This window comes from Symphodus melops, assembly GCF_947650265.1.
Source record: "Symphodus melops genome assembly, chromosome: 12".
Taxonomy (NCBI): domain Eukaryota; kingdom Metazoa; phylum Chordata; class Actinopteri; order Labriformes; family Labridae; genus Symphodus; species Symphodus melops.
Window position 1 is genome coordinate 13,958,044 of NC_136702.1, and position 16,402 is coordinate 13,974,445.

Here is a 16,402-nt window from a genome sequence, read left to right on the forward strand (position 1 = left end):
GATGCTCCCACACTCGCATTTTACATCCAACGAGATAACAGGATTATCTCTATTGGCTCCTGTGCGTCTTATTCTTAATCTGGCTCGTGCCATGTTTTTTGACTCCTTATCGTGAATACCACGCTAATGCTTTTACGCAGAGCACATTTATATTCCCCTTGACATAAGAGAGCTTATCCAACATGCTATGTCCAATCTCAGTTCAGGAGCATGTCCTTTCATTTACTTTTACTCACGCGCACACTGAGACACGGACAAACACATATTGGCCAAGCTAAATGAGAGACTCCTCAATATTTCAGGCACGTTGGCCCCCAATACATACATGCTGTCACATGCGGCCCATAAGGCCATTAAACATGTGAGACCACATTATCATTTTGTCATCTGGGCCCGAAGCATTTTGTTTTCATCTCCAGCTACCCCCAACAAGGACACTATGGAATGTCCTAATTTTAAAATGGTCAATGTGAAGGGCACATCAAGGACATGATGCTTTTGAGGGGTTTTAGGGCATTTAGGCAGGACCAGCGTGAGACAGGTGCATACTGAAATGTTTGTCTTATTTGTCGAAAGAGGAAGTTACTAATCTCTTTCGCTCCTGTGAATCTTTATGGCATAAATTTATGTTCCACATTTTCATCAAACACGAGGCTGGCGCTCTTGCAAGGGAAACGGCAAGGCATGACAGAATCACTGATAAACTGATTTGTGATTCCATAAGTGATAATCACAGGCAGCCGCTCAGATTCTAGTTTATCCACCTTCTGTTCAGAATGTCACGTCAACATTTTCCCCATGAACACCTCGGAGGATTTAAACAGTCAACCAACTCCCCCAACTCCCCCTCAGAAGTGCAGGTTTCAGCTTAAAATTTTTAAACCTTCTTATTTTGAGCTACGGGGCGCCTCACTCTAGTACTTAAAAATCCATAAGCAGCCTATGCTGGATGCAGCCATGAGGAAGAAACCCTGCAGACTTCTAAACTGCTTGTGTACTCCTCCGCAAAGAATAAGCAAAAGAGTCTGGAGGGATGGCAGAAGCTCTGTTTGACTGAACAATAAACTCATTTCTGTCAGCCGTGCAACCGGCCTTTGTCACCCCGCAACACAAATGAACACAAACACGCAGACTGTTAAATGACAGCAGACTGTTAAATGACAGCAGACTGTTAAATGACAGTTTTGACTCTATTAGCTCGAGAGAGCAACAAGGTATTTGACTTCTGCGTCTGCTGTTGCTGTTTGTCCGTTTAAACCCGCGCCCTGGATTGACTTTGTTTCTGCAACTTTGTGTGTCAAGGTGGAAAGATGTGTGTGCGTGTGTGTGTGTGTGTGTGTGTGTGTGTGTGTGTGTGAGGGTGTGTTTGTTCAGTCCTCTTAAAGAAGAAAGGCAGTCTGCATGTGTGTTTGTGTGTGCACACGCAAGCGTGGGAGGGGGTTAAACACTGACATGCTCCAAAATGACAGATGAAAAAAAAAAGTGGAGCAGGGAAAGCTCAGTGGGACTCAGCATGGGAGACAGGTGTGTGTGTGTGTGTGTGTGTGTACTTGCTTGTGTGTGTGTTTGCCTTTGCATGCATTCATGAGTATGACTGCAATTCACACAAGCTATTTAAATGTCTTTTTATTGAAAATGAGGTATTAGTTTAATGACGTGTGTGTGTTTGTGTGACCTACAAAGTAAAATGAACAACAGATTTCTGATACACACGTTAACTACTGCAGAAAAAAATGCAAACAACCTTTTCTCATAACTTTTCAGACATTTACTGCTGTAAAAAGTCTTCTTTGTTTGATTTCATATCACCTTCTATTGTCATGCGTCACTCGTGAATATCCCGTCAACGCAGCACAGTAATACCAGATATAATGGGGGTGGCCGGCAGGCACTGTCAAAGGAGCTTCCTTCAGTATGCTTAAACGTTAATACAGCTTGATAGATTCAAGTTCAATTGAGATTGAAGTCATACAATATTTAGACATTTAGGTAAATTATTGAGGCCCTCGGCTGTGGAGAGGGGATGTGTTATTGCACTGTATGTTAATAAACTTAACAAAAAAGTGTGTGTGCTGGTGTCGCCAGACAAAAAAAAAAAAAAAAAAAAATCACAGCATACTGAAAGATAGACCCCCACAAATTAATAATCCTCTTCAAATGGGTCTTGTTTTATATCAGAATAACGTTTCCCACTCTAAATTTCTGGATTTGATGTCTGGGTTGGCTAAGATGAGGTGTTTAAGGTCACAGTGCAGAAGCTGCATCAACTCATTGTGAGCACATTTAATTATGCCAGTGTTTGCCATTCACTGAATTATTCATGCTTGTTTATTTCCATTTTCAGTATTTGTCCTTGAATGTTAAACAGCTTTCAAAACTATTTAGCACAGTGTTGATTAATTTAGCTATAAACAGGGAAGACACATATTCAATATGTGGCACCTTCATTCATTAAAATATCACATTCATGCCTATCCATCCATTCATTCACTATCTATAATAATTATGCCGGGGAGGGGGGGACCGCAGGGACCGGAGAGAACCCCAGCCATCATTGATGAGAGGTGGGGTAACACTCCGCTAGCCAATCACAGGGCTGAGATTTAGCAACAAACAACCAGTCACACTCAGAAATACATTTGAAAGTGACCCAGTCCTGTGAAAGAAAGAAACTGCACGACGAAGCGAAGATGTTTATGCTAAATGAGAATAAAAAAAAGGTAGAAAAATCAACTGAGTAGATCAATTCTTGCTGAAACTAGGCTTTTTTATGCAGTCATTTATAACCCAGTTACTGTTTATATCTATGTTTTTTTTTTTTTAAACCACCCAGTGACTGCATTCTTCCTCCCAACCCTAATCCTTACCATAGCTGTGTAATCATTGTGTTGAATTGCTTTTTGCTAATTTCATTTAGATTTATGCACAGGGAGAACGTACAAACCGCACACAGAAAGGCCTCGAAAGACAGCAAGAAACAGGAAGCTTCTTGCTGTGAGGCGAGAGTGATAACCACCACACCAAAGTACAGCCCACATTCACGCCTAATAAAAACATATTGGTTTTCATTTATTTACAAAACAATTCATCCAAAGCTGTTATAACCTTAAGGTTATGGTTCGTGCGTTGCTGTTTTAGTCAAGATAATCCCCAAAACGTGTTTTAAGTTTTCTAAAGCCTTAACCTTTCAATTTCACCAGATCCTTGTCCGGGTTAGCATGTGGAGAGAGGAAAAACGTTAATCATGTCTAGGTCCAAGAATACCATGAAGAGTGTTGGCCCATCAGCATTTGCAACTTTTGAAATATGACACTGCATTTGGTTTTGATGATAACCGGTCAGTCACTGTTGGTTTCTGATGCATAGAATTAGACTGATATTCCAAATACTTCATGACCTCTAAAAACATAGACTGTCCTTCATTGGGCGGAGTGTTCGCTACTCAAAATTATAACTCTGATTATTTGACTTTAGTTTTAAAATAGTGAAACAAATAGAGTTTGTCCACCAGAGGGCACTAAACGTTTTTTCATTCAATTGTATATAAGTCACAATTTCTGAACAGTTAAGTTTAGAGGTGTTTTCCCTCTGTGATGTGTTAAAAAAACACTGACATGTCATGTTTGTTAAAGCAAAGTTTCCTCTCTCTGCAGTGCACACTTGTTGTGTCTTTTTGGATTAACTCACCATAACTCATTCACTTTTATCAGTAGTACATGCCTGGAGCCCACTTGCACGTCATCCTCCTTCTCTCATCTCTTTTCTCATCTGCGCTCTGAGTTACTCTCACTGAGGAAACGCGTTCCCACCAAATGCTTTGCATCTTATTCAGCCTACTTCAAAACCAAGTCGGAGCTCTTTAACATCACCTTAAAGAAGATTGGCCTTGTCAGGGTGAGCTGACGTCACAAATATGTCCTCGTTCAAAAGGCCTGAAACTCAAATTGGCTCCGAGAAAGACAGAAGCACGGAAACATTCACACACCTCAAAGCCATAAAAATAGATTTAGAGTGACTCAGCCGTTATGTAAAGTCCATCTCTGATAGGGCCGCCTGGGGCTGTTTATGTCAGTTTAGCTTGACGGCACTGGAGCTGAGGTGACACGTGTCTGCTGCTGTGTCCGAGCTCCAGCACACTCTCACTCCAACACACACACACACACACACACACACACACACACACACACACACTCATGAGCATATAGTTTCCCCAGAATATACGCGCATATGCGTGCGAGCATCTTTTTATTTCTGTCTTCCTTCTACTTTCCTGCAATCCCCAGTGTGTGTGTGTGTGTGTGTGTGTGTGTGTGTGTGCGTGTGTGTGTGTGTGTGTGTGTGTGCGTGCGTCCCCAGACGGACAAAGATGTGATACCGTCAGCGTAATGGACTCCCTGCAGCCCAAACAGTGAACATTATTAGCATTTCAGCGCACACTGGGAGGGAAACACCACGCTAGACATGAGTCAGATCCGCCTCCCCTCCGGCCCGGTGGACAGTTCAATGAGGAGTCGTAAACAAGAGCAACTCAAGACTCTCAAGCCGGACTCGTACATCAGCTTGCAGTTTTCTCTATTAACTCTCAGATCTCATCCTCTCTGTATCAAACGGATCTCCTGAGTTTACGTGAGGCAGTGTGTTTAATAATATTTCCATCATTTGCACTTGATTCCTATGGGGAAACCTGATCCTTTATGAATTATAATGAGATATTTTAATCAATGCTTAAATGCTCATTTGTTTCCCCCATTATCAGCCTCTGTATGAAAAGAGACCCTTCTCATCCCATGTTGCTGTTAGTTCAGAAGCTTTTCCAACCTCACTATAATGACATTTACAAGGAAACACTAAAGAGTGTTTTTGTCAATAATTAGGAAGGCCTTAGTTTGAATATAGTTATATAAATAACTAAAGACTTGCCCTATATTGTCTTGAGCTACCTGATATTGATCTGGCATTAATCCAGTGTGGCTTCAAGGAAATGTATTTTTTAGGAGTGGAGGCTTGGCGCTTTAATGGCAATATTTATATTACTATCAAAGACGCCATCACATTATTATGGTGGATATCTATTAGATTGTCTTGTACTCAATTATGCACTTGAAACAAAATGTGAGACGTCTTTGTCGTTTGGGTTTAATGGAGGGGAAGGGGATGGCCTGCCAACAAGCTGCCAACGCAGAACACACGTGCACACACAGACACACACTTCCTTTAAATCTCGATGTAAGATCATGGCTGCGTAGAGAGAGAGAGAGAGAGAGAGAGAGAGAGAGAGAGAGAGAGAGAGAGAGCAGCAAGGTAAAAAAGTGTGCGAGCAGTCCTGTTTCAGTGACAACAGGTTTCAGGTACAAACAGAGGCACACAGGCTGACTCACAGACTGTTAAATTAAATGTGCTAAATACTCGCGTTAGCGTGCGTGCGTGTGTGCGTGTGTGTGTGTGTGTGTGTGTGTGTGTGTATCGGTGTGTGCTGCATTTAATGGCAGATTTAATTGGTGAAAGCAAGAGCCCCTCCCACTGCTCCTCATTCTACATCTACTAATGGAAAGTCAACATCTCCCTAAAGACAGTTTAAAGGAAGAGCTTTTCCACACTACATGAGGAATTAATAGCACAAAGACATAACCCCCCCCCCCCCCCCCCCCCCCCCCCCCCGATATTTTAGCACAAGAATGCATCAGCAGACATGATTGTAGTCCCAAGCATAAAAAAAGGCCTTCTGTTGTTATACGCTTGTGGATTAGTAACAGGAATAAACTGGATTCCGACTTGAAACTACTTTTAATTAACACATTAAGGCCCATTAACAAATGCTTTTGACTTGTTTACTGACTTTAACTGATGGTAAAGCAATCAAACTAAAATTGTATGTGCGACAGGTAAATCAAACTCTTTTTTTGCAAATGCCTGTAAGTCAAATACAAGGGGGAAAAGTCCCAGACTGATGTTAAATATAGGCTATTGTGACAGTGTGTGTGTGAAGTTGCCTTTTGTAAACACAAGCAAACAATCTTAAGTTTGGCTTTCATGTTTACAATCTGGCCTTTTGCCTCATTCCCCGTGCAAAGCCCTCAGCGGCTGCAGATGAGCGACACGGCAATTACCAAATCTTTCCACGTACAGTCATCTGCCTTTTCCCACCCACAGCTCCTAGTGAACATCCGGCCATCTGTGGAGGGGGATCTCTCTCTCTCTCTCTCTCTCTCTCTCTCTCTTTCAATTGCTTCTCTTGAGGCTTCTTTCTATTTTTTTCCCCCTATTTAAATTCCAGTTTGCTGTTGGAGTATTTCGTCGCAGAGAGCTGCAGAGGTTGGAAATGCTGTTGTTGGACAAGCAAGCCCTTTGAGGAGTTGTACTGTATATAAAATGACTCCTAAAATGTTAAAAAAAAAAAAATGGAGAGGAGACAAATGTGTGAAGCTCTTTACAAAACGAAACAAATCAGCCTCCGATTTTTTTACCAATTGACCAATCTTGCAGACGACATTCTGACTTACCAAAGCCAGTAAAGAAACCTCCGCCATGTCAGCACATGAGTGAGCCAGCATAATATAGGGTAGCATCCCTGGAACTGTCGTTCACTTAAAAAGAAATAGAGTTTGCAATTCGCTTTTATCCAATGCGACGTACATAAGAGAGTAAGTACAACACAAGCAAGGATCTAGCAAAGAGGAAACGACGTCATGAGTGCAAACAAGCTGCTTTAAGTCTGATCAGAAACAGGTGGTGAAAGGTGATGCACAGAGGCAAAGCACAACATCATCAGCTATTCTTAAGAGTGCTAATCAGTGTAGAACCGTCTTAAAATCGTCGTTATCAAACCAAACGATCATCATCATCATCGTCATCATGATTAATATCAAAACCATCATCATCATGAAGGTCGTATAGGTGTTCATAAAATAGCTGGGTCTTGTGCTTTTTTCTTAAAGGTTCCAAGGGGCTCGTAACGGGTGAGAGGGAGTCTTGACCTGGATTATAGAGTTTAGGCAAGGAAGAGCTGTTTATGTCACTGTTTTGTAAGCCAGCAGCAGAGTTTTAAATCTGATGGGAGCTGTAACTGGGAATCAGTTTAGAGAGATGCAGTGTGACATGCTCTTCTGGGTGGGTTAAAGACTAGTCATGCTGCTGCATTTGGATCATCTGCAGGGATTTGATGGAAGACGCATGGAAGACCTGCCAATAAGGCATTGCAATGGTTGATGCGCCATTATCAATGTTTTAATTCCACCTGTTCCTTTTGTGCTATGACAAATCATGATGACTGCACTGAAAAGCGTCAGTTAACACACCGTATACCAACTGTCTTATTTACATGCAAACCAAATGTAAAAACCTCAGTCTGTGCTTTTACAAGCAGTTGGTGGCTAAAAGTTTTTCTCTAGCATTCAAACCAGTGAGAGTGGCATAAATTACATTTTATGTGTGTTTTGCCATTAGGACTGCACCATGCAAGCAGTTTGTCCCATTCCTAGTCCTGATGAGCTAAACTAATCAACTCCAGAGTGTAGCTTCCTAATTAGCTTAAAGACAAACAATGAGTTTAATTAAAAAGGACATCCCTAAGACGCCTAACTATTTGTAACTACTTTCTTTTAGTACTGTGCTTTTCAGACAGGGCTGCATCTAGACTGATGCAGTTTGTGTCTGAAAACCTTAGCATCCCCTCACTCTCACCACAGATGGACATGTGCTGTTGGCTATTTTAACAAATCATATATCACTCAAACAGGTGCACACATAATTGTGCATTCAGATTGCCAACCGGAGGGTTTGTCTTTCTGCATAGACATGCAAATATGCGGTCTTATTTTGGGACGGTGTGTATCCTGCAGCTCTGTCTGCAAGGGCTTAAAGACCATCCTTGATTGTCTTCCACTCAGGCGAAGGAGGAGGTGTTTGTCTGAGAAAAAAACAAAAAAAAAAAAAAAAAAAACAGAAAGTGGCAGATCTAACCTAGAGAAACAGACATCAATTCACACAGCCTGTTGCACTTTGGAGCCCAAATTGCCCATGTCAAACCTGGAAAATCCCCTTTCTTCACAATATGACACTTCACCTATTATTTCCCTTGGGTGGCAGTTGATCAGTGACAAAAGCAAACTTGGGGGAAAGTGTTAAGGAACGGCCTGTCAAAATGTCATATTTGAAACTGTTGGTGGCATTGTCTGCTAAAAATATCCAAAATCCTTTACCTTCTCCTCTCATAAGGGATAAATCTGCCAAACATGAAGTAAAGCCTACATTTGAACTGGCAGCATACAAACACACACACTCGCGAACACACACACACACACACACACACATCCTGTAGAGCTGTTGTCAGCCTGGATTTACAAAGTTAGACAAGTCAGGCTTTGCAGCCAGCCAGTGGTTGTCATATAAGACTAGGTGACTGTTAGAGCTATTTCGATGCTGTTCACATGTTATTTACATCACACAGCCTTCTGTCACGTCCTGTTCCCTGCAAGTCTCGTGTGTTCATATGTCTCCATTTGTGTGTGCGTGTGTATGTGTTTAAAGGACTGTCTCCCTGATGTCCCATCATCCCAAATAATCATCCCATAGTCATGCGTGAGATGCGATTTCCTTTAAACAATGGCAGGGTAGCTCGCCTGGCTGACCCCCCAACCTCTCAGGCTGCAACAGAACAAACACTGCACTCACACGTGCACACACACACGTGCACACACACACACACACACACACACACACACACACACACACACACACACACACACACACACACACACACACACACACACACACACACACACACACACACACACACACACACATTATCTCAGCTGGCATTAATAGAGACACATGCACATTTAAATATACACACAGCCTCCACAGCTCAGCCTCCATCAGAGCCGTGGTGATGACACAGTCCCTTCATGTTGCTGCTCAGTTTTATCCGCCTTCTAAGCAGCCTTAAATAACTGGAGCCAACAGCGTGTCAGTGCTGCTACTCTACAGTATGAACTTTAACTATTGGAAAAGTGGGCAAGATGCTGTCTAATACTAATGATTCCCCTGCCAAGAGAAAAAGGGAATTGATTTTCAGTGGCCCGGGCCTGTCTTTAAACATAAATGATTGTAATTTAGTTCAAATGAAGGACTTGCGGAGTGTGGTTGGCCTGTGATTGCCAGTGATAGTTCAGATGGCTCTGCCCTGCTCCCAATCCATCTGTGGGCTTTTTTACTTGTAAAAAAAAAAAAAAAAATAGATGTGAACATTTTTTCTTTTGGAGCCAAGTTAAGACTTAAAAAGTATTTTTGACAACTAGAAGTCAATCGATGTGACCAGAATTTATGATGGATAATAAGATTGGTGTCTGCTTAGTTTTGCTCTTTTTAAAAATATTTTTAGCCCCTGTGGCTACAACTACTCAAAGTCATACTGGTAATTTGTTTTAAATACATGTAAACAAAAGAGGCATATGGAAAATGTGGCTAATGTGTATGTGCAACAAGCTGCAGTTCCTTGATTGTCCACTTGACACAGTGCTTCCCCCTTCCTTCACGATCCATTTTGCACAAGAGGAAGCATTCTCTTCAAATGCGCAAAGGATTCACATTGCTGCCTTGAGGCGCGCGTAAAGCACCAAGTCAGCCGGAGGCAGGAGACGAACAAAAAGGAGACAATTAATCTGCCAATCCGGGAGAAGGCCTCGGGGGAGACCCAGGACACGCTGGAGAGACTATGTCTCTCGGCTGGCTGGGGAACGCCTCGGGGTCCCACCGGAAGAGCTGGAGGAAGTGTCTTGGGTGACGGAATTCTGGGCGTCTCTGCTTAGACTGCTGCCCCTGCGACCCGGCCCCGGAGAAGCAACAGAAAATGAATGGACGGATGGATCAAAATGACATTGCAAGCGTTGCTGCAATTATTGACAGCATGCAGCATCTGACGAATCAGCTGCCTGTCAGATAGCGCCGACAGGCAGTTGGATGCAGGTAGAGCGATGGCTTCGAAATGGCAATATGAATTGGGAGTAAGCAAAATAAAGATGAAGTCAAAGCAAGGTCTTGTTAACTGCATAAACATTCAGCTCTGTTGAAAAAATGAGGGGTTAATTGACCAGTTGGTGGTTGTTTGGTGGCTCAGGTTTAGGACTCAGCATTTCAAATGTGGCAACCGTCATCAGTGGATTTCTTAATGCCTCGTCAGAAACCATTCTGTGAAGTCACTGGGACATCATTCATGTTTTATACAGCCTTAGTTATATTTTTAATTTACTGGAAGATATCAAATAGGGCAATGTAATTTGAAGTTATGATTTGACATGTCTTATTGAGTTTAAGCAGTTTCATCATTTAAATTTAGGCCTACTACATGAAACACCTAAAGTCGCTGTAATGTAATCTGCAGTAATGGCCTGTGACCATTTATGTGTATGTGTACGTGTACGTTTACATTATTTTATTGTACTTTCTGTACTCGTCTTCCTTGAGTAGTTGTTTTTAATTAAACTGCTTGGGTAAAAAGAAAATGTCTCTTTGGTAGAATCTCTTTAAGGACATGGTTATACTGTATATTATATATAAATACATGCAAAACAGCAACCACATAGAGACTCAGTGATTACTCCAAATCAATCTCCATTCTCATGGACTCACTTGAAATGAGTCACTGCCATTACCATTTCAACATTTTGTTATGGGTGCGTGATTCAGGGCAGCAGGTGTCTTTTCAGTGTCTTTCATTTCCAAGAGACCAAAATAAACTTTTCATTAGATGTTAAAAGGCTGAATGCCATCTTTGCTCTTGTAAAAGATCCCTCCTTGCTCCACAATCATCCATTAAACACATTTAGGGTATTCATTTAACCACTTTCAGCATGTAACCACTCACAGCTGAGCTTTTTTAGGAGAGTGTGCTCTGCTTCAAAGCACGTGGATGAATGGATGGATGCGCTCATAATTGAAGTCTTGCGTGGTTTCTCTTTGTATTTTATGAAGCTCACTCGTGTGATGAAACTTTTCAATATATGCAGGTTGTTACTTAGCATGTGTGGCATGTCTTCAGCATCTTTGCAATACTTCATCACTCCAGCACTGTACTGTACTTAGTTCTATGACTGTGGTTAAAAATGACAAAAAAGCTGCAGTAAATGGTGAGAAGCTTATACCCCATTCAGCCAAAGTGTAGGCCTACTTGAGCTGCAGACAGAAGCTTAATGCTCAAAGCCTATCCTGGGGAATTATGGCTCAAAAACTGGTGTGCTATCATGCCTCTGTCGCTTCCGTCATGTGTGACCTGTCTGACAGGAGTTAATAAGGCAGTCAGTGAGCTGAGGGGGGCAATATGCTGGATCTACAGAGAGTGATAACATGGCACATCAGGCAGCCAAGCAACAGTGAAGAGCCCCCTCAATCAAACACTAATTCCATCCTTAAAGATAAGTGATATATAGCTGCAAGAGATCACTGTTTTTCAAGGTCAACTATAGCTGTCATTAGTCAAGTTGACGCTCTCATGAAAAGCCAATGTTCAAACAGGCTCAAACGGGACTCAAAATCACTTCATTTCTTCAAATACACGACAAGGAAGGCAGCGAGGGTGGAGGACTTCATATTGGAACGCACCCCATAGTCAGACCCGTTCCAAATCCGGAGCTGCTGCTGCTTCACTGTAGTGACTGTGCAGACCGCTACGACACAGTTTAGGACAGAGATGTTGCCAGCTCTTCGGTCCTCCTGTCTCCTACCAATGATCAAACTGTACCTTGTCGGTCTGAAGGTCCTGCTGGTTCAGCTTTTCAGTAGACGTTTCAGGTTGCCAGGTGGGTTTACTGTCTACTGGCAGGCTAGTTGCACATTAAGGCTAAAGGCGGAATATTAATGTTGATTGTGTCCTGTGTGTTAGTCTTCTTGATCGAGCCTAAATTAAGAAGACACCATTAAGTAGTTCATAAAGAAGCTATTCTCCATTTCAACCCCCTTGAATCACAATGCCACCTTCCTCATGGTTAGTTAGCTAACGCTGAGACAAGTGCAGTAGAAACACGAGGGAAACAAAGTGTTTTATTGTGTATAAAAAAACAGCCGAAATGGACAGAACGCTCCAAAGAGCAGCTGTTTTTAAAGATATTAACTTTCAAGCGAGTCTATGTATCACAGGTCGCTGTAGGTTTAAATCCCCGTTTTTTAATATGCAGTTTGGTGTGGCGGTAATAACGTACATTACCGACTGTCATGAAACACAGAACATCAGAACTGTTCACTGCTTTACTGTTTCTACCAGTTTGTTATTACAGGGATGTTTAAATGAACATACAGTTAGGCTATTTTGGTATCAGTGGTATGAATTGTTGTAGGCCTGACTGTGGTTTATGTGATAATTAGTAAAATAATAATAACAACAACAGTCAGGTGTGTATTATAAAATAGGCTCATTAAATTGATTATATCGATGAATTACTCATCAAAATCTTTTTCTCCATAACACAGCATGCACATGAGGTAACAAAGGAAATATAAAAAAAAGGACTATTCTTCAAGTGTATTGTGCTTGTGTATACTATAATGCATCTGTTGGGCAAAATACTGTAACAACATTGTTATTTGTTCCCTTTGTTCACACCCTTATTCAGTCCACGAGAAAACTACAAGGGCTCCTTAAAGTAGATGACTCAGTGTTAGCCTCACTGGTGTGTTGGTTTTGTGCAACATCTGGTGTTGCCCGACTTTTTTTGTTCCAATTGATATGACTCCATCATGCCAATATCATTCAAATGTTTATTAATGGCAAATGTGAGTATATTTACTATAAAAATCCCACCATGCTATGACTGTGAAGTGAGACTTTATTGATTACTTTTAATTTTAGGCAGAATGTCTGCTCTTGTCTGAAAACCAATCTGGTAATACCCTTAACTCATTGTAGGAAAATGAAGACAGTGAGGCTAAAAAAAAAGGCCACTTCAGGAACACGAAAAAAACTTGTTTATCATAGTGGTGCAGAGCATCTACAGGTCTTACTACGAGAGCGTGTCGTGTTTTTGAAAAGTGAACCATCTCAAAGCAGCTTCCTTATCAAATGACATCCTCTCTGATATCTGTGTGTCCTCTTCTGCCTCTGCCAGTGATGCCGAGACAAGATGGCAAGGTTGCCATAGTGACAGGAGGAGCTAAGGGAATTGGCTATGAGGTAGTCCGCCACATGGCCAGACTGGGAGCGCGTGTTATCATAGGTACAGTAAGAAGCACCACGACACACAAACAGGACTCAGGGCCACAGATGCCACCTCTGACAGGATGAATGCACATGTATGCTACTGAGAGGTTGACTCAACAGAACGACTATAACGACCACTATTAATACGTTAGTGTTTTACATTATAAATACAACTAAAGAAAGACAATATGGAAACAACACAGAAAGAAAAGTCCTGTAGATAAAAGGGATAATGGTGAAATATTTCTTTTTTTTTTTAAGTTGAATGATATTATATGAAGTGTCCCATGGGGAGAAACTTTGAGCTGGTATAGTAGCAAACGTGACAAAGCGCAAAGCAAAGTACTTGCATGCAGATGTGGCAGATTTGATGCTTGTTGTCCTGTCACAGATGATGATGCTTCAATCACCGCTAAACAGGCTGAGATTAGTCTGCGTATTTGTGCCGCAGGAAAACAGGCAGAGCTGATAAGAGGACAGCTGATTTTCATGGTGAGACTTTTGATCATGAAGAGGGAAGAAAAGACAAGTGAATGGATGTGTATTCTTGTGGACTGACAGCTGCAGTAACAAGACTTTGTAATTATCATCACTTGAACAATTAGCAATAAGTTATACAATACTTTTATTTTTTTTAAAAACAACACAGTTGTGTGCTAGTTGTGAGTGTCAAAATTGTATAAAATCTAGTTTAAATTAATTTGGACTGGAAAAACATTTACGTTTTTTCTATCCAAAAAATACATCAAATTATGATATGATCAGATTTGTTTGTGACCTCCTGATGTTGAAACAGATGAGGGTGAGTTTGATGCACGTGGTTTTTAAAGAGCAGCTGGCTGGATCACGATTGAATGAAATCAAAGAGAGGTGGTTTGCTTTTTCAAGTTTATTTTGCTCTAAAATTCTTGAATTTTATTTTCATTTTAAAGCTGTAAAAAAAAAAACCCAACGCGTGCAAAGTGGGGTCCTCGTGGTTGTGTGACCGAGACGTGAGCACACGCTGTGTGTTGAAACCTCCGCCGTACAGTGTCAACAATATGGAAGGAATCCGGCGCTTGTTCTGTCTTTAACCCTTTATAGGGCACTCATCGAAATACTTTGAAATTCCAAAAATTCAACCTCAGAGTGTAATTTGGGGACATAACAGAACTTTATTTCTGTTTAAAAAAAAAAAAAAATTCCAAAGAATTTAATTTCGTTGAGAAAAATAAACATCGACGAAGTGACCATATTTGGTTCAAATGCGACAATAGTAGGTTCAGTGATCTCCTCTGATTGGCTGAGTGAGGATCACATGCTTCTCGACCATACTGAGGTGCAGAAGGTTGGCCATATGTAACGTTTGTGGGAATTACCAAAAATAGTCACTTGGCGTATAAAGGGTTAAAGCCTGCCAGTGTCAGAGACCCTCGCTTCTTTGCATCGTACGGTCAACAGGATGCCTCTCGACGCCCCACTGATCCGTCACAAGGTTTGGAATAACATCAGAACACTTTTGTTTTCATCTTCAGAAAATGTGTTTGATGCTCCGCTGCGTGCCGGTGCGAACTCTTCTCGAGCTCCGCTGTTTAAAGGCTGTTGTAAAACTGTGGTTTTAAATACAAATGTCGGATTATGAATTAAACAACGAGATCTGATATTTTTTTCCATCAATTATTTTATAATGTAAACTTTGGCAGATACATGCAAAACCCTCAAGTCTTAAAAGGGAATTGGCTTAAATCCTTTATACCGACATGTGCACGTGTTTACTGTGTATCGCCCACTGAATGAACTCACAGTGTGACTACTGCATATTATAGTGATCCTGCTTTGTTCAAGTTCCTCTCAGTCTGCTTCTCAGTGTGCTGTACTCCATCCTGCAGATCACTCCCCCCCCCCTCCTGTAAAGAGCCTCTTGCTTCAACGTGTTGATCCGACACCTCTGACGTCTCCCTGTTTGCCTCCCTGATGTTACGACGGCCCAAGACTCCGTCTGTGATGAGCAGTTCAGTTTCCTTATTTTGTTGACTCCTCCAACTGAAGGCTGCGAAGTGAATCATTCATTCCAGCTCATCGATGAATCTGTAAATAGCCATATTTTATCACCAAGGACGCTGTTTTCTCACACATTCTCCGTTGTTTTCATTGTCTTGTGCTGGCCTCGGTTGTGGGTAAAAATCTCATTCTTTTTTTTTTTTTGTGTCGTTTTCTTTGCATATCGTTTCCTATTGTGCTTCCTCCCCTCACCCCCCCAACTGCTCTGTGTTCACATTAGTAACATGGCTCCGTGTTCGACTGCACTTGTGTATATTAACAGTCCAATGCAGCAGGTGGCGCTACGCACATAAGTTGGTTTAAGTTAGAAGGACTCGCGGGCTCCATCCTTCTAACTTTTTATTTTTTTTTATTTCTAGCGGTCCACTTCCATGTTTGAGACCAACTCCTCAAAGCGGACTCGGGTACGGTAACTCAGCACGATACAATAACAGTACGTTTGTGTTCACACTGATCAAATTAAACGGATTTTTGGCGTCGAGCGTGATCGGATCCTCGCCTTGGTTCGTTTCAGTACGGCACGCCATCGACATTTCTACAGACTAAAGGCGGGAAAGATTTCCCAAATTACCGACCTGTACAGTGCTACTTTTTTGGGACCCTGTCGGTGTGCCAAGAATATCAATCCGATCCCTAAAAGGTGGAGCTAAACCCTGCAGTCCGTTGATTGGTCGAAAGGATCGCCAATTCCCGCACGACAGCGGCAAACACAACCCCGCCGTGTTTAAATACAAAATGGATTGTTTATTCGTCGCGGCACACGGCCTTCTCTGAAACAAAGAGCCACCTGCCAACGCACAGAGCAGACGAGTTGATTGATGTTGGTTTTGTTTACTGTGTCGCGTTTTTCTCCTTTGTTGAATTTATTAGCGGGTAACACCGAGTCACTCTGCTATCATCTGACGCTATCATGTAGCTGACGCTGCTGTCGCCACCCGGCTCAGACAGCGTCTACCCAATATGGCACGGTTGGCTGTGGAAACGCAAACAGGATCAAAACTGTACTGATCCATACCGGGCCGCTTGGGTGCAAACTGGACTTTAGCCTCTTACCGGAGGAAGGTTCTAGTTTTAGCGTTTCATTGGTTCGAAAGGAGCTTTCTCTGCGTCTGTCATGTGTGCGCTGGAGAGTCAAGTGGCAAATCGGCTTCCACCTTCACAGATTGTTCCATGGTC

The 16,402-nt window shown here is 42.0% G+C and overlaps 2 protein-coding genes across 3 annotated transcripts in view; one reads left to right on the forward strand and one right to left on the reverse strand.

Moving 5' to 3' along the window:
* LOC306832794 (E3 ubiquitin-protein ligase SH3RF3-like) overlaps positions 1–16,402 on the reverse strand; it is a 294,881-nt gene that overhangs the window by 36,028 nt on the left and 242,451 nt on the right. The gene's annotated exons all lie outside the window — the stretch shown is intronic.
* LOC306832804 (polyprenol dehydrogenase-like) overlaps positions 1–16,402 on the forward strand; it is a 51,178-nt gene that overhangs the window by 1,219 nt on the left and 33,557 nt on the right. The window contains exons 1-2 of one of the 2 annotated variants that reach the window (XM_079357786.1): positions 11,570–11,792; positions 13,095–13,202. In XM_079357786.1, coding sequence (XP_079213912.1) covers positions 11,684–11,792; positions 13,095–13,202 — 217 coding nt within the window. In that variant the 5' untranslated portion in view covers positions 11,570–11,683. Of the gene's footprint in view, positions 1–11,569; positions 11,793–13,094; positions 13,203–16,402 lie in introns of those variants that run through there. The other variant, XM_079357787.1, reaches the window with a different exon arrangement.